Here is a 27,776-nt window from a genome sequence, read left to right on the forward strand (position 1 = left end):
CAACTAGATCATCTGTTCAGGAACTGGAGAGGTCATCATGTTCTGATAGTCTGAGAGCTACCCTACCAGCAAAGTAGACAAATGGGAGATGAGGCAGGAAATAGAAACCCCAAAAGGTCCATAAATGGGGAGGAAAAAATGAGGAATTACACAAGGTAGCATCAGCATCAAAGTAGACAGGTTGCAGTGGGGGGGAGGTGGAGAGAAGGGACTGCCATTCACATCTGAGAGGCGTTTGAAAACTGAGTCACGGAAACTTTACAGAGCTTTACATTCTATGAAACAGTTTCATAACCTCCAACCCCCAGAACACAATAATCAAAGCATTTTCCCATTTTTATGAATTAAATGACTTTGCTCAAAATGAGTGATAAGTAATAACAGAGTGGAACCAGACCTACATTGTCCTAGTTTGGAGGCTCTTTTCACTATACAATGCTGCAGGATTTTACTTTTTCTGAAGGCTCCAAATTACAAATCTCAGATCCCCCACCCAGCTAATGTTTCATTTGTTTGCTATCAGTTCTTTATTCAGCAAACCCAGAATAAGAGAAAGCTCCAATGGAGGTACAAACACAAGCATGTATTTTAAACGTTATAGAGAAACACATTACCTAGCTGAGGGGTGTCCATTTCTACACCATCACTAAAAAGTGGTGTTTTCATCCAATATGCGGTGTCCTGTTCCTCTGGAGACACAGGGGAGCCCTGAAGCATACCACCAAGACACCGCCCAATAAGGAGAGCAATCGTTCTTTCCAGATCCACAAGCCACACCCAGGACTGAGCTGGCTGAGGTATGGGCATGCCGGCAGGATCAATCAGTTCTGGTCCTCCTGAAGACAAAATCATTAATAACTGTGTCTTATCTGGTATTCAAGAGTCTCAATCTTTCTCATTTCTATTGCACTGCAGTAAGATATTGAAGCAAATTAATTTTATATTGAAAATATAAATTATAACACTTTCTGTATTTATTCTCTTCACTAGGCTAATTTAAATATATTCTAATAAGTTTGCCATCAAATAAAAACTTCCTTCGTAAAGTTACTAATTTTAAGATAAATATTAAAACAGTATAAGACAAAAATATCCCAAGGGATTGTTTTCCTACTTTTAATTATCCATATCAAATTTCACCATACAAGTGAGTACCTGAGGCAGCTCATCCCTCCAAAATTGATACAAGAGTTGTTTTAGTAAAATGACAATTAATAAATTTTTTTTTGAGAGAGAGAGAGAGAGAGAGAGAGAGAGAGAGAGAGAATGCACACAACCAGGGAAAGGGAAGAAGGAGAAGGAGGGAGAGACTCCTAAGTTTTAATGGCCCGAATTGAGAACTGTCTGGTACTGAAATCCACACCCATGCTTTCTTACTATCATCTGTTTTTAAAAGCTCTTCACTTAAAAAAGAAAAACTGCACTTAGCCATTAAGAACAGATGTCAATGAAATCCTTAAAGAAAAACAAAAAAGATCAACAAATCCAAAAGCTTATTTGAAAAGACTGATAAAATGGACAAACCTCTAACATAATTAATCCAGAAATAAAAGATGGCATAAATTTAAAAATTAGAAATAAAAAATAGGATGTAACCACAGACACAATAGAGATTTTTTAAAAACCATCAATGAGCGGGGCACATGGGTGGCTTGGTCAGTTAAGTGTCTGACTCTTGACTTTGGCTCAGGTCATGATCTCACAAGTTTGAGTTTGAGCCCTGCATCAGGCTCTGTGCTGACAGTACGGAGCCTGATTGGGATTCCGTTCCCCTCTCTCTGCCCCTCCCCCGCTTACTCGCTCTCTCGCTCTCTCTCTCTCTCAAAATAAATTTAAAATACTTTAAAGAAACCATTAATTTCCACTACTGTAAATCTGTTATTTGGCATTATTTAGCAGATTATTTGCCAAAGCCACAATATATCTAAATGTGGGGAATAATAAAGAAACAAACAAACAAAGAAAGAAAGAAAGAAGCCATTAATGAGTATTATGAACAATTTTATGCCAATATATCTGAAACACAACAAAATTATATTTTCTAGAAAAATATCAACTCCCAATTTTAGAAGAAACAAAAAGCTAGATGACAACAATAACCACTAAGGAAAGAAAATTAATAGTCAAAGTCTATCCATATGCCAGAGCCAGGTAGTTTTATACATAAAGTCTTCTAAAGCTTCAAAAAGAGAGAACCTCTATTTTATACAAATTATCTCAGAGAAAAGAGAAAAAAGGGAAGACTCCAAACAGATGCTATGAGATTAGTATAACTGTGGTAGTAAATGACACAAAGAATGGGAAATCATAGAAAAATATCAGTTATGAGAATACAGATGCAGAAATCTAAAATAAATGACACCTAACTCACCTAATACAAACAGATGAATCTTAACAAGTTCTGATATGCTTTAGGAAAACAAGAGTAAAACCTGGAATAGTTCCATATAAAGCCTAATCAACACTGTGCTACAGTTGTAACCTTGATACTCAACTTCACCTAACTCTAGTTGGTACAGAACCGTACAATGCTAAAGTAAGATAGGCCTTCAGTGTCATCTTGTCCAATCCCAATCCTTCCAGAAGAAACCAAGGTTTAAGAAGTTATAAGCAACTTGCCCAAGATCATACAACCAAGTCACTAGTTTTATGCCTTAGTCCAGGATTCTTTCTAATAAAACATGTGGCCTCACTTAAACTTGAAAGGTTTTTAAGACTTCAATAATCAAACTCCTTTGATGACCTTATGATAGACTTCAATGGAAAAATGGCGTTAATGTTTTCTAGACATGGTACTTTAAGCTATATCCAACTGAATGAAATCATCAATATTTTATAAATTGGAGTGAATTCACGTGCCATGCCTAAAATCAGAATGCTGTATGTATGTATGTGTATATATACATAGGCATGCACACACGCACTATATATGTATATATATATGTATATATATATACACGTGTAAATATATATATGTATACGTATATGTATATATATGTATGTATATATGTATATGTATGTATGTACGTATGTATATATACGTATATATATATTCTATCAGGTGCCTTAAAAAAAAACCCACGCACAATAAAGATAGATTCTCATTTTTTACATTCAGTTATCTATATATCCAACCAAAATATAAAATATTTTACTGTCAAATAGAGATTTAAAACTAAAGATTCTCTTCATTTAAGAAATAAAATTTTCTAATCAAATCAATCCATTGATTTTAAAATGTGTCATCACGCTGCTGACTGAACTATGAAAGAATGCTTTCTTATTATCCGATGTAAAATATGTCCTAATTTCAACCATGTCAAAATTTGAAAAAAACGTGTCTCAGAATCAATGAAATATACTATTGAAACCTGATGACCATATAAAGACCCTATTTATGCACTGTTACATATGAGCACCTTTCTTAAATTTTCCCATTTCAGCTGCCCTTTAGACTGCAAGTTCCTACACCATAACAACCTTACCCTTTGATTACATAAAACACCCAAGTGACAGATATGATTTACTTGATGCGTGCAAGAAGAAGAACTTTTCTCAAAAGCATTATTTATTGTTTTACTCTCCTTACTTACCATGAAGAGGCCACTGTAACTCTTGGTCTTCTAAAAGAGCAGCAGCTGGCAGGAGTCTGTTAAGGCAATCAAGAGGTGGCAACAAGTCGAGGAGGTAACTCAAGAGAGGCCGTGCCACCGACACAGGGAGCAACAGTAGGGAGTTAACAATCTGGCAGAGCATACTCCCTGCAGCTGAGACGTATATCACATCTATGAAAGGTAAGAAATTCAACATGGATCAATTGTTTCAAACAAACTTTAAAAAGAAAAAACCTAAGAAATACTATTTTAGCTTAAAACTAGAGCACACTAATTCAGTAATTCTTTGTCAAACATCTATGTGGCAGCTGATGTGGTATTAGTATTTGCTCACTTTCAGAAAGTACCACCAGCAGAAACTTTGTGGGAAAACACACATATCCTTGTGCCAACACATTCAAAAGATTAAAGCTGCTTCCCTTAAAATGCATTATGAATTTCTCATTCACAAGTTTATCCTCATTTTCAGATTTACTCAAGAAATATTCATTGACTACAACACACAAGGCACTGTTCTAGGTGAAAAGGAGACAGCCGTGAACAAAGAACTAAAAACTCCTACCCTCATGATACTTACATTCTATGTGTTCTATTTTTTATTTTATTTATGTTATGTTTTGAGAGAGAGAAAGAGAGAGGGCTTGTGCAAGAGTGGGGGAGGGGAAGAGAGAGTGAGACAGAATCTTAAGCAGTGCAGAACCCGATGTGGGGCTTGATCCCACAACCCTGGGATCATGACCTAAGCCAAAATTAAGAGTTGGAGACGCTCAACCGACTGAGCCACCCAGGTGCCCCTCTATGTTTTTTAAAACGAATTTACTTTTCTTAAAAAAATCAAGGTCACTTCAAAGCATCTGTCTTTTCATCTGTATTGGTTTTAAATTAATTTTATTTCAATATTTCATCGTATTTGGGGGCAGGGAGGATCATCAGAGATGAGCTCTGTTTGAACAAATTTTAAATACCTATGGAACAACAAAATGGAGGTGTCCAGAAAACAATGGTTTTAGTTTCTTTCTTTCTTTTTTCAGTTGGGGAAATTCAGAAATAAGGTGGTTGTGAAGAGACATACTGAATTTTAGTTGCCTTTGAGACAACCAAGAAGAGACACCCAGTAGATAACTACAAAAGGCTTTAATAGTGTGAAAAAGGAATTCTCAGCCAGATGCAGACACAGGAATCAACATATAGTCAAAGAAAATGGGACCAGATAAGATCAGTTAGGGAGAAAAGAGGGTTGAAGGCAAAATTCAGAGAGTCTTAAACATTAAAGGGCATGTCCAAGAGAGAGGAACTTATAGGAACCAAGTGGAAAAAAGCAAACAGAGTGACAGAGTAAAAAGATGATTGTGACTACAAAGAAACCAAGAAAAAAGAAAGCATTGCCAGGAGGAAAGTGGAACACTTGGCATATGCTGAAGAAAGGTAAAGAAACAGCAAATAAAAATTCACTTTATGCCATTTAAAATTAATCTTTTTGAGTATGTATCATCCAACGCCTTTAAATTAGGGCTCTTCCGGGGGTGCCTGGGTGGCTCAGTGGGTTAAGTGTCTGACGCTTGATTTTGGTTCAGGTCATGATCTCATAGTTTTGAGATCAATCCCCAAGTCAGCCGCCACGCTGGGCATGGAGCCTGCTTAAGATTTTCTCTCTCCCTTTCCTTCTGCCTCTCCCCCACTTGCTCTTGCATGCTCTCATTCACATGCACTCTTTCTCAAAAAAATTAAAAAATTTAAAAACAATAAATTAGGGCTCTTTCATGCCAATTAACATCTTTTAAGATCAGTCACATCAATCACTATTACCATCACCCCCAAACCAAAATCAAAAGGATCTTCAATAGGAAGGAGATTCAAGATCATTCCTATTCCATTCAGAGGTTTCAGGCTCCCTTAAGGCTTTGGAAAGGCTAAGAATTCTTGCTTTACAATCACTGATTAAATGTCAAATCTAGTACCAAACACACCTCTTAATTTTTCTCCAACACTGCCATTCCAAGGACTTTCTTTGAGCAAATTTGCCGAACGTGAATAAATATCCGTGGCATGAGGCAACAAGAGCTGAAGGTGTTTATGAAGCAATGCCACGCTGCTTGAGTTCTAGGGGAGAAAAGTTCCTATATTACTACTGTAAAACATTCAAGGTACAGAAATATCATAGTTTACCCAAATATCTGAGTTTCAAGGTCCCTGAGAGATCATAAAAGGCGAAGAATCACATACCTCACTAATGTTATTGATATGGCAAAATGCCAGCAGTTGTTTCTGCAGTGAACACAGGAGTTCATGAAGATGAGCAGGCTGACTGTTTTCCGAAGATGATGTTCCAAGTAGAAATTTATCACTATTCTTTTCTAGCTCTCCAAATGCTTGATCCTAAGATGATACATAAAAGAAGATTAAATCCGAAGTACTTAAAAATAAAAGTAATGCCCTACCATAAATGATTGACTTAAGAAGCCACTGTCTCCTTTCTCCCGTTATCAATCTTCAAATCTTTGCACGATTGTTCTTAGCTATTAGATAGCAAGATTTGTCAAGCAATTTCAATTTGTTTTACTGTTTAAACAAAAGTAATGCGCGTTTCACCACAGAAACTTTGAAAATTGAGAAAACCATGTAAGATCCAGACAACATATTTCAACATTTTAATGCTGTTGCTTTCCATACCTCTTGTGTAAAAAGTTTTGTTTCCACACACCGTGAAACGACACAAATGAACACTTGAACACAATTATTCAAAATTAAATTAGGTTATGATTATAAAAGAAATAAATGATTTCAACTATACTTAAAAAATAGGCAGAAAAAAAAAGAAGTGGACTAAAGAGACATAACAACTAAATATAGTGTGATCCTGGATTGGGAGAAGGGGTTGCTATAAAGCACATTATTGTGACACTTATACAAATCTGAATATGGATTGTATATTAGATAATAGTTCTGTATCAATGTTAAATTTTATGAATTCAGTAATTGTTCTGCTGTTATGCAAAAGAATACCCTTCTTAAGAAATACATGCTTACATGCTTAAGAAGAGCCAGGAGGGCATTTATAACTTACTCTCAAACTATTTAGAAAGATAGAGAGATAGATAGATAGATAAATAGATAGATAGATGAAGCTAATTTAGCTAAAGGATAGAAGGGATTTTTTGATTCTTGAAAGTCTTATGTAAGTTTTAAATTAGTTCAAACTAAAAATATTTTTTTAAAAATTGTTCCTGTAGAGGCGCGTGGGTGGCTCAGTCAGTTAAGCATCTAACTTTGGCTCATGGTCCATGGGTTCAAACCCCACATCAGGCTCTGCGCTGACAGCTCAGAGCCTAGAGCCTGCTTCGGATTCTATGTCTCCCTCTCTCTGCCCCTCCCCTGCTCACACTGTCACCGTCTCTCTCTCAAAAATAAACATTAAAAAAATAAATAAATAAATAAATAACTCTTCTTGTAAAAAATTTAGAAAATACCAAAACTGTATTTTAAAAAATAAGTTATAATTATCATTTAGCCAACCCAAAGAAAACTCACTATTAATATTTTTTAGTGTATTTCTTTCCTGATTTTTGTGACCGTTTCATTTTTTTCACAATACTGCATATTCTATGTTTAGACTTCTCTTTTCCAGCAGATTCACAAATATTTTGTTTTCAGAAGCCATGGTTATATAAATTTTAAGTCATAATATTCCCTTGTGCATATATACCGTAATTTACCTACACATTTTAGATATTTAAGTTGTTTCCAAGTTTTATTTTTTATAATCATGTGATGAACATCTTTATGCATGAAGTATGGTTGATGTTTACAATATCCAAGACAGAGTCTCAGAACATTTTAAGGCTCTTGCTATATAAGCACCATTATAAGCTGCCAAATAAGCACTGCTATAGACTGAATGTTTGTGTCCCCTCAAAATTCATACATTGAAACCCAATCCTCAATGTGGTGGTATTTGGAGACGGGGCCTTTGGGAAGGGATTAGTGCCCGTATGAAAAAGACCCCAGAGAGCTCCATTGTGTGAGGACACAGCAAGAAGATGGCTATCTATGAACCAAGAAGCTAGTCACGTCAAATTTGCCAGCACCTCTGTAACAGTGAGAAATAAATATGTTGTTTAAAAGTCACCCAGTCTATGGATGACTACGGTATTCTGTTACAGCAGCCCAAAGAGACAAGCACCACCATTTTAAAATCTTGGGAACATGACAAATTTGGACAAATAATTTAGGACTGTAGCCCAAAATCACTTAATATTTTATTTCCATTTCCATATAACATACATATCAACCCCACCCCTAATGAAATTAGAAAGGCACTACTTAATTTATTTTCACTTGTTAATTCTATTTTTAATTATAGTAAAATACATACAACATCAAATTTATCATCTTAACCATTTTTGAATGTGCAGTTCAGTAGTGTCCAATGCGTTCACATCATTGTGGCATGTGCCACGTTTAATTATATAAATGCAAGATTGTATTTTCCTTTGTAAAAAGACCAAATAAGGGACACCTGGGTGGCTCAGTTGGTTAAGCATCCAACTCTTGATTTCAGCTCGGGTCATGATCTCACAGTTCTTTACTTTGAGAGAGAGAGAGAGAGAGAGAGAGAGAGAGACCGACCCAAGTAGGCTCCATGCACTGCCAAGGACTCTGTCTCTCTCTCTCCTCCTGTCTCTTCCCCTCTCTCTCTCTGCCCCTCCCCCACATGCTCTCTCTCATAAATAAATAAACATTAAAAAAAAGAACAAATAAAAGCATTAAGAAATCTCTAGTCAAAGAGGGTAGATTTTGGCCTAAAGTACATGTAACAGCTATACAGGAACCGCCCTAAGGATATATAACTAATTACCTGGCAGCAGCTTCTACAGCTGAAGGCAAAACTATTAAATCACAGTAACTGGAGGGTGTTTTCTTCCAAAGGACAAGCACACCAAACTATATTTCTGGTGTTAAGAATCCCATGGGCTTCACACTTGACAGTGACAGCCAGTTGACTTTAAGAGAAAGGCACTACTTTAATGCAGCATAAATATCCCTTACAACTTTGGAAAAAATGTTCTGTCAATAACAAATGGATATACCATGACACTGTTCCCATTCCACGTGCAGCCAAACATCAGATCAAATTTACATTCTTAAATCTGAAAGAAAATTATATAAGCTCAATTGTCACTCTGACTTAGCCACCTTTTAATGTGGACAGAATAGAACACTAAGACTTGCACAGAAGAATATACAGACCCGACCCTTCAGGGGCATAGGAGACAATATGAAACAATATATGAACTATTCAAAGTTAAGTCATACAGTACACGTAACTCTGAGATCTAAGGATATGCAGTTATAATTACATGGTTAAATAGGGTTATTTGGTAAGGCTTCCTTGAAGAAATCACAGATTAGTAGAGGAAGCTGGAGACAGACATGTCTCCATGTCATGTCCATGAGCTCAGAGGAGTGGTGTGTAAGCCAAATGATGAAGTGCCTGAAGGGGTTTTAATTTAATACAATGAGGTTATTTAATACAACTAGGTTATTCCAGCAGTAAGATGCAGAGACCAGCAACAGTGACAATAACTACAACACTGGTATTAGCATTAGGTCATGATAGTGTGGGTCAGAACCAGCAGAAATGGCGGGGGGCAGGGGGAGATGGATCTAAGAAATACTTAAGAATTAACTGCATCCTAACACAGGGAAAACTATAGCATCTACTGTCTTCTACTGACCAGCTATTCTTAGTAAGTACCAACCACATTGTAACTATAGGAGTATATATTATTCCCTTCCTCACTATTTTTCTTTTGCAAAATGCTTTTGACTATTTTTATGTTTATTCTTGTACACTAACATCAGAAAAAATTGGTAAAATTCTAAAATAAATCTTTTTGGAATTCTCAATTACAAGTCATTTGGCTTCTACAGTATTTCAGAAGATCTGACACATGTTTTCCCCCTTTGGGGGAGTGAAGTCCAGAGTTTTATTCATTTCATACATATTTAAATGTCAAAATACCTTAACCTGAAGCCATCCCTATCGCCTCCAAAAAAACAACAAACAATAAACAACCAAAAAACCCCAAGCTTTATTCTTTTTTTACTACAAAGAAAAAGAGCAACTTACTGTATAAAATCCTAAATTTCTTAAGAGAGTTTTCATCAAAATTTCAGCCAGATGAGTGTCTGGATGGCAGCTCTGAGTGCCATAAGGTTGATCTGACAGGTTTCCATAGCCAGTACAAACAGAAGAGAGGTCAGCAGCATCAGAAGGTGAGCTATAGCCAAGTAAGGAAGCTACATGGGTATGATCTTGTAAACTTGTCAGAATGATATCCAGTTGCATTCTCTAAAGAAAAATATTTTCATCCATGAAATAGGTACAAATAGTTTAAAATGCATTTAAAAAGAAAAAAAATTCCATTTAATATCCTGATATTTTAGGAAGCATGTATTTAAAAGAAAAGCTATCCCGGTGCCCAGATGACTCAGTCAGTTAAGTGTCCGACTCTTGATTTCAGCTCAGGTCATGATCCACTGTTTGGGTTCTGTTCTGGCAGTATTGAGCATACTTGGGATCCCCTCTCTTTCTCCCTGCCCCTTCCCTACTCATACTCTGTTATTCAAAAATAAAATAAAACTTAAAAAAATTTTTAAAAAGAAAAGCTATCCCATTAATACAATTTTAAAAATGTAACTAATAATATTTTATTCCTTTTTACAATAATACATAATACCCAAACTCTAAGCAAAATGATATTCTCTGCATAATGATTTTAGTTAGCACTTTAAGAATAGGAAATGTTACCAGATAAATTATACTACACATTGTTCTACAGAATTATCAATGTAACTATTTATTCTAATATTTCAAATGAATCAACTGAAATCTAAACTAGTAAAAAATACTCACTGGAGTCATCGGTGGATTATATTGCCAGTAAGAACCACTTTTTCCCTGAAATCTACAACTCTACAATTGATTGTTCTACTTGAGTTGAGCAAAATGTACTTATTTTAATGTATATAATATTAATAATGTAATATTAAAAATGGAAATAAGCATATTTATATCCTCAAATATATTTTCACAGTCATCTTTTAGTTTTTATATAAGAAATTTCACATAACATTCTGGGCATGGAACCAACAGTAGCACATGACCCTGATTTCAACTCAACACATTATAAAATGTCTCTGGCTTGACAATATAAGTAACAAATTTTGAAATTTTAATAACTAGCCCCAAATCATTTAATAAATTATCATTTGCTTCACCTTCATTAGAATTCTGGGAACTCTTCCAGCAGAAAACATTAAATATTAGGATTTACTAGACCCATCAAGAATTATTCCATGAACACATGGCAATTGATTAGCTTTATTTCCCTCTATTTTTGTGTGTGTGATATTACTGGTTTACTCAGATACAGTGTAAAGGCTCACCTGTCCTTTAGATAAGCTTTCCCATCTATCAGGTCCTTGGGGCAAAAGAGAATGAAGTAACTCCATACGTTCTCGTAATGGTGGTAATAGCATGGTTGCTCCCACTGACAGAGTTTCAATTACCACCTAGTATCAAAAAAGAAAAGTGTATTTATTGACCTAGTCCTTATCTTTTTAAAAGAAATACATGAAAAATAAAATGCACTGATTATTAGGATCACAAAAGTCTAAAGAAAGTAGATCACAGAAGTCTGAAAAAGTGACATGAAAAAAGAAAGCATGCAAGTCCTTTAGAGGTCTTTAAGTAAACTAGGATACATATTTTGAATTTGCCACTAAGAGCTAATCATCATCCAACAAATATTTAGTATTGACTTTTTAGTTCAGGTCCTGGTAAGGCTCTTTGCAAAGTGCTGTAGACACAAGTGAACAAGACAGACAAAAGCCTTCCTTTCATAAGCATACAGTCTAATGGGAAAGAGATCCTGAGCAAGTTTTTACAAGTGTGAAAGGAGTCACATAGGGAAAGTACAAACTTGAATCACACACACACGTAATTAACATGGCCTATGGGCTCATGGAAGGTCTCCCTGAGGATTAGCCATTTAGGTTAAGAATTTTTTTTTAATTTTTTCTTAATGTTTGTTTATTTTGAGAGAGAGAGAGAGAGAGAGAAGGAAAACACATGCACATGTGAGTGGGAGAGAGGCAGAGAGAGGGAGACAGAATCCAAAGTAGGCTCCAGGCTCTGAGCTGTCAGCACAGAGCCTGACTCAAGGCTCGAACCCGTGAGCTGTGAGATCATAACTCGAGCTAAAGTTGGACGCTTAATTGACTGAGCCACCCAGGCGCCCTGAGGTTAAGAATTTTAAAATGAGAAGAACTTAACCCAACAAATGTTCAGGTAGCTATAAAGACTAGCTACAGGGGCGCCTGGGTGGTTCAGTCGGTTAAGCGTCCGACTTCAGCTCAGGTCGTGATCTCGTGGGTCCATGAGTTCGAGCCCCACGTCGGGCTCTGTGCTGACAGCTCAGAGCCTGGAGCCTGTTTCAGATTCTGTGTCTCCCTCTCTCTGACCCTCCCCCGTTCATGCTCTGTCTCTCTCTGTCTCAAAAATAAAGGTTAAAAAAAAAATTTTTTTTTTTTAAAAGAATAGCTACATTATCTTAGGCCTCATAATTTCTCAGGGCTATAGCTTCTTTATCAGTAAAATGAGGGTGTTGGACAAGAAAAAATAAACACTTGAAGATTAAGGGCTCTTATAAATTTAAAATACAAAAGAAGAAATTTAAAAAACCTGACTAGAAGAGTTAGAATATAAAATTAAATTCCTCATAAAGTAGAGGGGAAAAAATGGAAAACAGGAAAGAAAACCAAAGAAAAATTATGAGGACTTGTCCAGGATGTCTAGTAACCTAAATAATAAGGGGTTCCAGAGAGACAGAAAACAATGAAGAGGAAATCAATACACAATATACTTCAAGATAATTTCTTAAAACTGAAGGCGATGAGTTTCAAAATTAAAAAGGTCCACCCAAGTATAAACTGATCCACATCAACTGAAACATGAGAACACAAAGGACAAACAGAATTTGCTATAAAACCCATAGAGAAAACAGATTTCTATACAAAGGATAAAAATTTGAATGCATTTTTTTCTGAACGATAACACTGAAAACTAGAAGACAATGACTTCTACAAGAGAATGAATTCTTACAGGAAAATGATTTAGATCAGAATACTACACTCTCAACTATTCGTGAAAATATTCAACTCACAAACTACTTCATTTTGAGGACATTTTCAAAGAATATTTTTCCTGTCTACCCTCTCTCAGAAGCTACTGACGGATACAGAAACCCAGCAGACAACGCCCTAACCAACTGACCAAGGTCAAAATCTCCAGTAGTAAGATATATCAGTACCATGAACCCCATGATGCGATGTACTAAGGACACATCATCATTTCTGTGGCATTCTTGTCAAAAATGTATAACCTCAGTCCAATCATAAGAAAACATAAGAGATAGATATTCAATAAAATAACTGACCAATATTCAAAAATTGTCTAGGTCATGAAAGACAAGGAAAAAATGAGGAAAAAACAGTGCAGAAGACTAAGGAGAAACATCAACTCTAATATGGGATACTGAATGTGATTCCTGCAAAAGAATAAGGTCATTGGTGGGAAAATGATAAAATTTCTAATAAGCTGTTTAGGGTAATGAATAGTATTAAACCAATGTTATTTTCTTGGTTTTGATAATTGTATTGTGGTTATGTATGGCATTAGCATGAAGCTAAGTGAGAAAACCATATTTTATGCAACTTTTCCTGAAGTCAACAAATGGCTCAAAATAAAGCATTTAAAAAGAAACAAAAAAGAGCAGCAACAGTGATTATTGCTACAAATGGATTAAGTTACTAGAAGTTTCAGAGATAAGGAACAGAAACAGGCCCGTACACATTCTGAGAGAATTCATCTCCTAAGGACTCTCCTAACAGAGTAGATATCAAGGACATTCAAGGAATAAATAAACAATTCTAAAGATAATTTTTTAACGTTCACTTTCCTTATTTTATTCCAGTGATTTTTGACCTTTTAAAAATACTACACTACCTCATTTCTGATAAATATTAAAAACTCAAAGTTCCCATTCACCACCAGGTTAGTATTTCTTCTACCTGCATGCCAGGGATATGTCTCTCAAGTTGAAAAATCGGTTATCTTTTTTGCTTTTTTTATTTATTTATTTTTTTTTTTTTTTAATTTTTTTTTTCAACGTTTTTTATTTATTTTTGGGACAGAGAGAGACAGAGCATGAACGGGGGAGGGGCAGAGAGAGAGGGAGACACAGAATCGGAAACAGGCTCCAGGCTCCGAGCCATCAGCCCAGAGCCCGACGCGGGGCTCGAACTCACAGACCGCGAGATCGTGACCTGGCTGAAGTCGGACGCTTAACCGACTGCGCCACCCAGGCGCCCCATTGCTTTTTTTTTTTTTTAAATTGACATCTAATTCACATGTCATAAAATTCACCTTTTTTCAGTATAAAATTCAGTGGTTTTTAGTATATTCACAGAGTTGTACAACCATCACCCCTCTTCTAATTTTAGGACATTTTCATCACCCCCAAAAGAAATTCTGTGTCTGTTAGCAGTCACTCCCCATCTCTCCCTCCCCCAAACCCCTAACAACCAACTGATTTACTTTCTTTCTCTACGGATTTGGCTACTCTGTACATTTCATATTTATGGAATCATGTAATATGTGGCCTTTTGTGACTGGCTTCTTTCACTTAGCACAATGTTCACAAAGTTCAGTCATGTTGTAGCATGTATCAGTACCTCTTTCTTTTTTATGGCTGAATAATATTATCCTCCATGGACATACCACATTTAGCTCATCCATTCATGAGTTGACAGACATTTGTTTATTCCCACTTTTTGGTTATTATGAGTAATATTGCTATGAACATTCCTGTAAAAGATTTGAGTGAAAATTCTTTTGGGTATAGACCTAGATGTGGAAATGCTACATTATATGGTAATTTAATGTTTATTTAAGGAACTATCTTCCGAAAGCAGCTGTCCCAATTTACATTTCCACCAGCAATTAAGAGAGTTTCAATTTCTCCACATCCTCACCAATACTTACTTGCTATTGTCAGTCTTTCTGATTGTAGCCACTGAGTGGGTTTGAAGCAGTATTTCATTGTGATTTTGATTTGCATTCCCCTAATCACTAACACTGGTGAGCATTTTTTTTTTCATGTGCTTATTGGCTATATGCATATTTTCTCTGAAAATGTGTCTACTCAAGATTCTTTGCTCATTTTTAAAGTTGGGTTACTAAAAAAATTTTTTTTAAAAAGTTGTGTTATTCATCCTTTTTATTGTTGAGTTGTAAGGATCCTTTATATGTTCTGGAAACTAGAGTATTATCAGACATATGATTTACAAATATTTCCTCCCATTCTATGAGTTGTATGTCTGTTTTCTTGATAATATTCCTTTGAGGCATAAATGTTTTTCATTTTGATGAAGTCCAACTTCTTTTTTTTTTTTTTTTTTTTTTTGGTTGCTTGTACTTTCAGTGTCATATCTAGGAAACTATTGGCTAATCCAAGGTCTTAAAGATGATGGATGAGTTGATAAGCAAAACATGATATTTACATACAAAAGATTATTAAGCCTTAGAAAGGAAGGAAATTCTGACACAGGCTACAACATGGATGAACTCTGAGGACATTACACTAAGTGAAATAAGCAGTCACAAAAAGACAAAGAGTAAATGATTCCACTTACATGATATATTTAGAGTGTCAAAAATCAAAGAGAAAGAAAGTAGAATGGTGGTTGCCAGAAGCTGGAGAGAGGGTGGAATGAAGATTTATTGTTTGGTGGGTGTAGAATTTCAATTTTATAAGATGAAAAAAATTACAAAAATGAATGATGATGATGGTTGTATATTACGAATGTATTTAACACCACTGAACTATATACTGAAAAATGGCTTATGAGCACTAGGGTGGCTCAGTAGGTTAAGCATCTGACTCTTGATTGGGCTCAGGGCATGTTTCTCAGGGTTATGGGATCAAGCTCCACATTGGACTCTGAGCTGAGCGGAGAACCTACTTAGGATTCAATCTTTCTCACTCTCCCTTTCTCCCCCTCCCCTACCTCCGCCCCTTTCCCCCACTCACATGCTCCTTCTCTCTCAAATAAAAAAATAAATGGTTAAGATAGTAAAGTTTAAGTTGTATGTATTCTACCATAATAAAAAAATAAAACTGGGTCCTTGCCCTCAGAAATTCATCCTCTGAGAGAAAAGGAGCTGTATGTGAACAGACAATTCCAAAACATTGTGATGCAATGAAAACATATACAGGAGAAACCTAACCTGGCAGGAGAGCAGGGAATGAAAGGTTTCCCAAAGATAACATCTGACTTTTGTCTAAAGGATGAGTTAACCAAAAACATTTACTCCCACCAAGAAAATAGGAGTAAGGGAAAGAACATCCAATTGAATTTTTCCAATATATGACTGAATTTATGAGCAACAAGTTCAGGGAAAGATGTGTCTGGAGATACAGATTCCAAGTCCTATATGCTTACCTCTTGAATTTCATCTGGGACAGTTGAATCCATCAGTCTGAAGAGCAAATTTCGAAGTGGACCTGCCTGTCTCCCAAGAATGCTGGTAGCCACCCCTCCCGCAAGCGCAAGAGCAAGGTGATTTGAAAGCAGCTTCAGGCACAGCTTGAGGAAACTGTGGTGTTCCCTGAAACCAAACAAACTACTATGAACTTCTGATCTACAAAAGAACATGTTCTATACCCAGTTTGGGTAACATTTTTTTTCTCTTTAAAAATTTTGTCAAATTATGAGCAATAGTGATTTTTAAAACATGATTCGTGAAATTATGGGTAATTTTTCTTAAAGGTTATTATCAGTAAGTACCTGAAGGTTAGTTCTTTTTTAGATTTTAAAGGAGTTTAATATAAATGAGGGCAAAATAGGACAAAAAGAACAGTAAGTCAAAATTCAAAATGAGTAATAGGTGTAGGTGTGCACATGGGCAAACACACACACACACACACACACACACACACACACACACCCCTTATATACATATATATAACATACCTTGATGAAGGGAAAGGGAGTGGGGGAATCTCACTGTTTATTTTATCACAGTATCTCTCAAGAAAAGAACGCAGGTGTGAGAAGGTACTCTCTTCAAGATCTACACAATAAGGTCGGTGCCACGCAACAACTTGTCTAGAAGGAAGAAGAAAATCATGTAACAGACTTGACAGGGGAATTTTCACACATGATCAAAAACAAAATTTAAACCATTACTAAAGCTGAAAGATTTCAATAAGATATACAGAAGATCTTCTTGATTATGAAAGTTAAAACCCTTCATTTTAGCAACCAAGGAAAACCAAGCACTTGCCATCCCTAGAGTTCTTCAAGAAGAAAACATATAACCACAAACTGCTTTGGAAGGTTGGATATTCACTCACTTAAAGGCAGAGGGCTGAGTCACATGACCTACTATAGGCTTCTAGTTCTAAGGGTCTATACAATGTATATTTCATATTAAGAAAAACAGCCTGACTCTATATAATGATAAACTGAAATCTATTAAAACAACAACACCTAATGACTCTTGTGAACATTGTCAGGATCTTGAGAACCAATTATCTACATATGAAGTGGAAAGTTGCAAATTTAATGTTAATAGAAAATTATTTATAATCAATTTATTATATCTTTAGCTTTTGTTTTGGAAGGTAAATATCTATAAATGTTTTTAATTGGTTAGAATGTCCTAATAAACCCATCTGAATCAAAGGTCTAGAATGAAAATATAATACATGTCAAGTTTAAATTAGCCTACATGCATAAGAAAATATGTATCTCAAACAACCCTAAAATTCCTTAAAATTCACACTAATACTGTCTGAAACTCACCTACCTGATTATCTAATAAGATACTGTTACCACTTCAGGAAAAAGCTAAATTCCTACAAAAGTAACTTCTTTTATTTAGAAGTACAGCCAATTTCTTTTCAAAAACCAACCACATAAAGGCCACTGAGGCTAATCGACTGTTGAATAAAGCCTAGTTCTAATTTAAATTATTTTAATGTAACTTCCTCTTAATACGCATTTAATTTTTGAAATCATTATCTAGAGACAGAGAAGGAATTCAAAATGTTTAGAAGACACTTAAATTAAGAAAATATCTTAAATACAGGGTATAAACTTCTTGCTTACATATCTAACCTCAACATTCAAATCAAAAGAACTCTAGATGTCATTGCTTTGATAGTAAAAATACCAATACTAGAAATGTTCAGAAGGTCATTTTTATGAACAGAGTATAATTATTTTTGCTTTTATTGGTGTTTCTGTCGTTATTAGAACACAAGCATTTTTAAACGTGGGCATTCTTACCTATCCCTAGGAAGAGCAGTCCATGCCAGACTATGTGATGTTCCAGCAGAAATCTGCTGAATAGCTATGCCATCTAAGCCACTCACTTTCTTTGGTTTAGTAATAGGACCTGTGGAATTTCCTTGGCCACACTGCCCCATCGAATTATTGCCCCAGGCATAAACTTCATTATCTAAAAACAAAATGGAGAACACAAGAAAAGCCAAATTTAAATGTAATACATTTATAGAAGGTAATAGTTAATACTATTTCTTTTAAAAACAAGTAACGTTACCGTGAGAAAGAGCCAAACAATGACTGTCTCCAATAGAAATATCAACTATTCTTGTGGCAGCCAGTTCTTCAATAAGCTTGGGTCTCAAAGCAGTAGCTTCTGAAGAACCACAACCCAGACAAGCTCCACAGCCCCAAGCATAGACCTGAAACAAACAGAACAGCACTACATGTTACATCCTGTGTTACTAGGTCAAAGACTTACACTGTTTAAAAATAAATATCATCTATTAAACAAGAGTGTGGTTTGATACTAAATAATAACTTTCTGTTGTTAAAAATAATATTTACTGACTTGTTAAGGATTTTCAGTTACTTGTTGTGCTGTTTTTAAGTGTTTACTATATACGCAGACAAGCAGCCAAACTGAAAAGAAAAATAACTGGTCACAGAAAAAATGGAAGGATCTTAGAAGAATCTTGGCTTAGAAGTACTGTTGCTATCTTAACTTCTTCATGTGTTTCTCACTCTGCAGGTCTCAACAAATATTTCTTGGTTGACTAGACCAAGGTATAAACATATAAAATGAATGATATAAATCACAAGACTGATGTTTATAATTTAGTTAAAAACCACCACACCTCATTGTTACAAGAATTTTAATGATCACTTACAAAGATGGCCATATGAAGCAGGAGTCCACACAGTTCTCTTTGAACATCTGCATTTTTTTTTTTTTTTTTTTTTTGGCTAATTACTACAACAACCACTGACTGATTTAAGAAGCTTGGGGGAAAGGTGAGATGACAAGGAAGATAAAAGGGTGAATGACTGCCAGTTTGGCAACCCCAAATCAAAACAATTAGCAAACTAAATGACCTTCTTTTCCCTTCAGTGGGTTGTGGTAATGTCATAGAGACTTTAACCCTTACGCCACCAGGTTTGGGACTTTTTTTGTCTTGCAATTCTTTTAGTAAAGACTACTGAGAGATTAAACCTCTTAAACAAAAAATGAGCAGCAAATACTTGTACCAGTTGCTAGAAAACTACTTAAGACAAAGATAGAAAGAACAAAATTCCAGTACAATTAAAGGTATATCTTCGGAGGGGTTAAGAACTAAACACAAGTAAGATGAAAAAATATGTAGTCAAAGTCATTCTAAATCTCCTAAATCACTCAAGTACAATACAGTACTGTCAATAAGACACATATAGCTAGAGTTTGCTCTTGCCAAGTTACTTTGGCTGAACACCAGATAAAGAAACACTTGGCCTGTATTTAGGGACTCTGTTGTCTAAAAAATACATACTGTATTTTTCAACATAAGAATCACACTTAATACGATGGGAAGTCAGCAGTGAAGTGGCCTAAGAGGACTGAGGGAAAAGCAGATATCACCTTATGCTTAGCAACTGTAACAGTAAACAGAAGTATCCTTGCCATTTAAAAGTATTTCTCTCTTATTTTATTTTTTCCTAAGTATATATATTTGATTTCACATAACTTTGTGTATTCATGATACAACTATTCTATCTCACAACTAACTTACAAGTTCCTTTGGATTTCAAGGTAGTAAAATGTATTATCAACTAATAGCTGAATAGTACTTGATAATTTATACAAACTTTCAATAAAAATAATTACCTTATCTGATCATTTGTAAGCAAAATGGAAATCATTAATCGTTTCATACAAAAGAACCACATGATGATCCAGGGAGGTCTGTGATTTGACTATGGCTATACATCAAACAAGTGAGCATCTGCTGTCTTCAATTCACAGATTCTTACCACAAAACCCGTAGTGACAAAGATGTGCAAGAGAAATTTCAGATTTTAAGGCAGCATCCAGCATTGTAACAAATGACTAATGTAATGAAATACAGGGTAATGAATAGTTCAATTTTTTAGGACACAGGCATTCTAGACCCTCAAAAAATAATTAAACTATATGCTAATTTCAACTTTGCTATTCATCTGTCTTGTGAATTAGTCACAAAACATTTTTATACCACTACCTGGCACATAATGGATTCTGACATGAGAGAAAATGAGTGGTCAGCTCACTTTTTCACTGTCACTGCTGATGGAATAAGAAGGAAATTATCATCAATCTATCACCATACCTGGACCCTCTCTAACACCAACAAAAACAGAAATCAAAATATGCATACAGAAGTTCAAAAGTTTATATAAAGGTATTCTAAAGCTCTGACCACCTTAAGCCTGACACACCCTTTCTTACAAATACCTATCCCCTCAGATTATTTTCCACTTGGAAATTTCTCCTTGCCCTCTCTATTTGATCACCTTCTTGCCTTCTTAGTTCCTATCACTGGTTCCAACAAGATCTATTTGCACTTTCTCCCATTAACCATAATTTTTAGGAAAACGTTTAAGGGGTGCTGAGTGCTAAAAAGGTTTTATACAAAGAACAGGAGGCTGAGGGCAGGTTTATCTGGATCATACAGGACAGGTGAGAAAATCTGATTCCTTTGCAAATATTCCACCTCTTCAAACAGGAGAAAATATTTCATTTCAGTAGACTGCCTTTAAAATATATTTTTTAACTTTAAAGTTTAATTATGATTATTACTTTTTAGTTACTTACTCCTCTGAAATAATTTAAGCTTTTTATGCTCATCCCTTAGTCCTACCTGCCCTGTTGATGTTAAAGCAAGTGAAGACTGGCTCCCAGCACAAACTTTGCGAATGAACATTCCTTGTAAAGCTTCAACAACTTTAGGCTTATACACTCTGTTAGTATCGCCATGGCCGAGTTTGCCTATTTAAAAAAAACACACACACACATTCAAATTAAAAAATTTACTTGTTTTAAAGAACCTCTATTCTTTACCTAAGTATTTATTTTGGCAAATATTGCTCATCTTTCCATCATGTACCTGACAGATGTGCAAAACTCTTAAGTTTCTGACAGCAGAATATGTGAACAAATGAATGTTTTTGTTACAAGATAGAAACCAACAACCAACAGGCTTCTGAATCTTAATTTCAAGTAATTAAAACAACTTTGAGAGACATGGAAAACTGTTTTTCTTTCTCCACTATGATGGTCATATTTCTAACTTCAAATTTGCCGATGTAATAAATACATTCTACACAAGATTGTGTATGTATCTATTATTAATTTTTGAACAGATCCAATAATTACTGAAATATAAGACTTGGCAAATCACTAAAGAAGAAAAACAAATGGCCAACAACAAATTCAACCTAAGAATCAAGGAAATACTAATTAAATGATACCATTTTCACTACTGAAATTATTTTTTTAAATAATCTTAATGCCCCATGGTTTGTTGTTGAAAGATATGGGGAAATAAGCAATCTCACACTGCTGGTAGTTGTGAAAAAGTAGACAAAGATTTAGTTATTGTTGTGTAGTTTTGATCCAGGAAAATATTTGGAAACCACCCAGATACTCAACAATAATAAACTGATTTTTTTTTTTTAAGTTGTGTTACAATCACATAAAAGAATACATTGAGCTATTTTGGGGCACCTGGGTGGCTTAGTCGGTTAAGCATCTGACTTCAGCTCAGGTCATGATCTCACGGTTTGTGAATTCAAGCCCTGCATCAGACTCTCTGCTGACAGCTTCAGATTCTGTGTCTCCCTCTCTCTGCCCCTCCTCCGCTTACACCCTGTCTCTCTCTCAAAAATAAATAAACATTTTTAAAAAATACTGTTAGATAAAAACCAACAGGTTATAAAATAGCTAAGGTATATATGAGTCTGCTTTGGTTTTCAAAAAAGACATCCATATGGAAATATATGTACATATTTAAATATATATCATTTAGAGGTCCATCTATGAAAGTTTTAACAACAGCTATAGCAACATTTCTTGAAACAGTTCATTTAAATTTAAATTTCTGCTCATCTTAATATTGAGTTTTTCTACAATAGGCATGTACAACAGAAAAGTAAATTTTTTTGAAATCTCAAGAAAACAAGCCCAAAGTTATCAATAAATAAATTTTTACATACCATTGTCTCCTCCTCCAAAAGACCATACAGTTCTCCCATCTTTAGACAAAGCAATAGTATGTGAACTGCCACAAGAAACCTCTCCTACGTTGCTAATGTCTTTCACTAATGTTGGAATGTTACGGCTATTACTGTCACCATGACCTTGGATAAAACATATACAACAAAGAAATAATGTTGTTAACTCTTTTTCTTTAGGCCATTACTTCACAGGTAGAATAAACATTTTAAGTTAATGACAGAAATGAGGTATTTTCAAAGTAAAATTAAATAAGAAAGAATCATTTCTAGTATCTTCTCATCTCATCTTCTAGGCTGCTCTCACACTGAGAGACCCAGTCCCTTCAGTGAATAATTAGAATATGCTATATGTGCTCCTCTCCCAACACTTGTCTAACGTTATCTAGGATCATGCTCATGTCAACTAGTTTTCACTACTAACTAGATTACACACTTCAGGATCATGATGGTATCTTTCTTACCCCTGAAAGTGTCTTACCCCTTAATCCTTCAGTGTCTGCTCATTATAGGTACGCAGTAAATGCCTGGTGGATTTAATTACAGCTTAAATTTCAGCACTAGAATCCAGGTATTCACTATATAAAAACTATCTTCCTCTGAGCTAAAACTAACAAAATAAATAACAATTTTTTTGCCTATTAAATCTAGTCTCACTACTTCTTAGGAACCATCATTTCTATTTTTCTGTGAGAGTAACTGCAATTTAAAAAAATCTTACCTAATCTTCCAAAGTCTCCTTCACCCCATGTGTATAATTCACCATCCTCTGTGACAGCAGCACTATGTCTGTATCCAGCAGACACACAAACAACTACCTACACAGCACACAAAGCACGCCAAGATGAAGAACATGAATATGCTAAAATATATAGTTCATATTTGATTTTATGCACAGAGACTTCAGAGATACTGATATTCACAACTTATCCAGAAGTTGCCATGTACAGCTGTAGAGGCTGTGCTCAGGACAAAAGTACCTGGGGTCAAGAAAGTGGTGAAATATAGCCTCTGCTCTGTTTCCCAGCCCATGAAACGTGGCTTCCACTCAGAGAAGGTAACTTTCCTTAATTCATGCAAAGGCACTGTAAAGGCTAGCAGGAGCCCTGAATATATTAATCTAATCACTTGCAAGGATATGGTATCACACCAACCAAGTTTTTACTCAAAGAGTTGGCTGGGGCTGAATGCTCATGTACAATGAAAAAATTTTAAATATAATGTTAACATAAAACCTCCAATCCTGGCTAATCAAGAAAAATTCATTACATAATAGGGATAACTCAAAAACACAGTGACTATTACCAATGCAGAAAGATCTAAGCAGTATATAAGCTTACATTAATTAAACTCCTAACACTATCTCTTTACCCTCAATTAGCTATATAGTTGATGAGTAGAATCAGGGGAATAAGATTATAAGCAACATAATTGGGGGATCACTATCATACCTTTTAACACTAATAAAATAGTAATTTAACAGAAAAAATATACTAATTATTCTGCATCTTTTCAATATTCAAAAATTTGAACTCACTTTAGAAAATTTAAAGTTTAGATTCAATTAAAAATACTGAGCACCTAATATATTCTAGACAATATGCTAAAACTTTTGAAATTTTTATCTGTAAAAGTAATTTACTTTTTGGAACATTTTTCCTTTATGATGTCCATACTAAGTTATATTTAATTGGCAATGTTTCCACTGCAAAATGGGACATTAAAAGGAATAGAAGTAAAAAAATTTTTACAGCATTAGAATTAAGGAAGAAAGAAGGTGCTGGAAAGACCAGAAAAACGCAACTTCAAGTAGTATTTGTCTGAAAATCTTAGAGCTCCACATTCAATATCTTATCAAGTATCCCATTATGTTGTCAAGTAGAACATTCCAAGGCTCATTGCTTTGGGGCTGATGTCTAAGTTAAAATACTGAAAGTTATAATAAAGTAAAATTCATTTGATAGCCAACCTTGTCAGACAATCTCCTATGAAGTAAAAGTGCCCACTTGTAATTCTGGTATAAAATAAAAATTGAAACTTTAAAAGGATTTTATATAAAAAAAACTTTTGTGGAAAGAATGCAATCTTAAAATGGAGGAATCCATATAATTGCATATAAGTTTAGGAAAATACCTTTAAGGAATACCTTGAAGGAAAATACCTTTAAGGAAAGGTAAAACAGAAATAAGAAGACGAGGTCTAGGGGTGCCTGGGCGGCTCAGTCAGTTAAACATCTGACCTCGGCTCAGGTCATGACCTCACAGTCTGTGCTGATAGCACAGATTCCTTGTCTCCCCTCTCTCTACCCCTCTCCCACTAGCTTGCTCCCACGCTATCTCAAAAGTAAGTAAACATTAAAAAAAAAAAAAAAAAAGAAGAGGAGATCTAAGTTCAGTTTGTAATGGTGCTAATTATTCGTGTGTGACCTTAGGCAAGTTAGTTAACCACTCTAAAAGCCTCATTTAGGTTTCTATTAAAATGCCACCTCCTTTAACCTTACGACCTCATTATCTAATATCACACCCCACCCAAGTTAGTATCTACTACATTACTCATTTTTTTCCCTACTATTATTTGAAATTATTTTATGTGCTTACTTATTTTTTATCTCTATCCACAGATTAAAGCTCCATGAGAGCAAGGATCTTGTCTGTTTTGTTCACTGCTGTTATGTCAACTACCTAAAACACTGCCTGGCTCTTGGAAGGTACTAAACAAATATTTGCTGAATGGAGGATTCTCAGTTTCCTCATGTGAAATGAGAATAATAACTACCTTAACAAAGTTGTTGTGAGAATTAAAATTAAATACTGCATGTGAAAGTGTTTTGTAAACCATAAAGCAAACATACAAAAGATAAGCCAAAGGATTTGCGGGTAGAGTGCCACTTCGGAAAGAATACATCAAAATCTGAAAGATACCATCCTTATAGCACAGTGCATCTAATTATTTTTAAATACAAAAAGAAAGCACATACCTTTCCCTGCAGAGGGCCCTGAATAAGCTTGGGATATTTCTGTGTTGAACTATTTCCATGTCCCAGTTTCCCATAATCACCATCTCCCCAACTGAAGACTTCTCCTTCTGTTGTAAAAGCTAAAGTGTGACCATCAGATCCTTTAGAAGATGAAACCTTTTTAATGGACCTGTGAGGTTCAAATGTTAACTTCTTTAAAGTGGACTGATTATTAGAATCTCCAAGGCCCAGTCTTCCATAGCTGCCTTTACCACAAGCTCTGACAGAGCCATCCGTAGAAATAACAAAAGTGCAGTATTGCCCAGCTTCAATCTATAAGCAAACAAAGAGAATAATAAATTAAAATGTGAGAATCAAAGTATAATATCTGACGTTAGTTTTATCAAAGAAGTTCAAAGGAAGTCTTTAAAATCAGAACTTGACATGAATCTCCAGAGAGATTAAACAGAAAATTAAGAAAACTATTAATGGCCTTTTTATGTTGACTTTATTGTTGAGCTCAAATTAATGTATATGTTATCTTTTCAGGGTATCTACCCAGTCATGGTTCACTAAAACAACACAGTAAAATGTTTTAGCCTCATCTTATAAAGGCTGGGTAAAGGGCAAGAAATAAAATTATCCTATAAATCCCTTAGAGTCCATTATGGTGAAAGACCATACACAGTATTTTACACTCATTCAAAAAAAAAACACATAAATTTTAATGAAAATAATAATAAAATGGAAGGTTCTAGCTTAGCTTAAAGGTAGCTACAAATGAAAAAAAGTGATAATAAGAAAATAAAATGCTGATTTGGCAAAGGGAAAATTCCAGTTTTTATTTAGTCCTATTTATTATTTGCATTGAATATAATGGTAAGTCTGTTGTCATTCATAATTCTTTTTAAAAATCCAGCTCCCAATTTAATTTTTTGAAACTTAGAAACAAAGTTAGGGAAATGGACTAAAAGTTTTTTTCTAGTAAAATGAAAAAAGTGATGCAATACAGTGTAGAAATGATATAGATAAGAAACAAGAATCTTCATCCACTTAAAAAAAGCCCTGGACACTATTTAAAGAGAACCCTGTCATCTACCAATCTGTAAAGTATGCAGAGAACTCACAGTTTGAGCATCAGAGAAACTGGGAGCCAGTTTGGGCTGTAATATTTTCTCCTGTGTGCCTTCCACCAACTGATGGCTGCTATTGCTCCCCCAAACATAGACCTCACAGGTTTCTGAGACAATGGGAGTGTCACCAGTCTGAATGCTATCTGGGCTAGCACACGTTCTTGAGTAATCAGAAGCCATTCTGCAAACCTATTAAAATTAAAAACATGCAATAAATAGGCAAGATATTTTTAATGGAAACATTTTTATAACTGTCACCTAAAATTACTGTTTACTTTCTTCTAAAACTCTCAACTGCTCAAATAACTTAAGAACAACACATCCAATTTTAAATACAGATGGCTAGACTACTCACTCCTGGAAAAGATACTAATAAAGGCGGCAAAAGTGGAGGAAGAGACACACAATCAAGACTTTTTTAGCTAAAAATTATATTATTGTACACACATTACAGAAAATCAAAGCTTAAAAAACAAAGAAGTGGCTGGCTCAGTTGGTAGAGCATGCAACTCTTGATCTCAGGGTTGTGAGTTCAAACCCCATGTTGAACACAGAGCTTACGAAAGAAAGAAAGAAAGAAAGAAAGAAAGAAAGAAAGAAAGAAGGAAAGAAAGAAAACACAATTGATAATCTTATCACCTTAAAACAATGAATGCTATCTATTTTAGGTATGTTTTCCCAGATTTTTGCATATACGTGTTCTTTAACATTTTTATCACAGTGCATATATAAAAGTAATGATACAAAAGTCATGCAAAATTTTCCATGTCTACCTAATCTTCATGATTGAACTGATAATTTCGCACCTAACATAAAAACACAATTTACTTAACCCTTTCTTTAAAAAAATTTTTTTTAACGTTTATTTATTTTTGAGACAGAGAGAGACAGAGCATGAACGGGGAGGGTCAGAGAGAGAGGGAGACACAGAATCTGAAACAGGCTCCAGGCTCTGAGCAGTCAGCACAGAGTCCGACGCGGGGCTCGAACACACGGACCGTGAGATCATGACCTGAGCCAAATTCGAACGTGTAACCGATTGAGCCACCCAGGCGCCCCTTAACCCTTTCTTTTAAACAGGACATTTAGATTCTTTTTGTTATATAGAACATTTTAGGGAATGTAGTTTTTACTACATTTTTTTTTATTACTTCTTAAATAGAGAACCTCAGAAATGGGGCTACTATATCCCAAAAGGATAACAACCTTACAAATCTTGAAATATACTAGGTAACAAATTGCTTTCCAAAATGGTGCTACTCTATTATTTTATCACCAGCAATATATTCTATGTATAATAAAAATCATCGCTTATTTACAATCTGTGTTGAATACAATGGTAAAGTCTGCTGTCATTCATAATGCTTTTTAAAAATCTAGACTTCTTCACCTGCCGCCCCCCACAACCCACCA

General features: G+C 35.0%; 1 protein-coding gene across 13 annotated transcripts in view; it reads right to left on the reverse strand.

Annotated features, from left to right (window-relative positions):
- The window catches only part of HERC1 (HECT and RLD domain containing E3 ubiquitin protein ligase family member 1), a 187,240-nt gene that overhangs the window by 104,549 nt on the left and 54,915 nt on the right, over positions 1-27,776 (reverse strand). For all 13 annotated transcript variants that reach the window (XM_049611706.1, XM_049611711.1, XM_049611710.1 and 10 more), the window contains 15 exons: positions 26,358-26,552; positions 25,252-25,563; positions 22,996-23,092; positions 22,257-22,400; positions 20,903-21,030; positions 18,307-18,451; positions 18,033-18,204; positions 16,713-16,847; positions 16,182-16,347; positions 11,064-11,189; positions 9,745-9,966; positions 5,838-5,990; positions 5,582-5,714; positions 3,594-3,785; positions 615-836 (listed from right to left, as the gene is read on the reverse strand). In XM_049611706.1, coding sequence (XP_049467663.1) covers positions 615-836; positions 3,594-3,785; positions 5,582-5,714; positions 5,838-5,990; positions 9,745-9,966; positions 11,064-11,189; positions 16,182-16,347; positions 16,713-16,847; positions 18,033-18,204; positions 18,307-18,451; positions 20,903-21,030; positions 22,257-22,400; positions 22,996-23,092; positions 25,252-25,563; positions 26,358-26,552 — 2,542 coding nt within the window. The remainder of the gene's footprint in view (positions 1-614; positions 837-3,593; positions 3,786-5,581; positions 5,715-5,837; positions 5,991-9,744; positions 9,967-11,063; positions 11,190-16,181; positions 16,348-16,712; positions 16,848-18,032; positions 18,205-18,306; positions 18,452-20,902; positions 21,031-22,256; positions 22,401-22,995; positions 23,093-25,251; positions 25,564-26,357; positions 26,553-27,776) is intronic.

This window comes from Panthera uncia (assembly GCF_023721935.1).
Source record: "Panthera uncia isolate 11264 chromosome B3 unlocalized genomic scaffold, Puncia_PCG_1.0 HiC_scaffold_1, whole genome shotgun sequence".
In the NCBI taxonomy this organism is placed as follows: domain Eukaryota; kingdom Metazoa; phylum Chordata; class Mammalia; order Carnivora; family Felidae; genus Panthera; species Panthera uncia.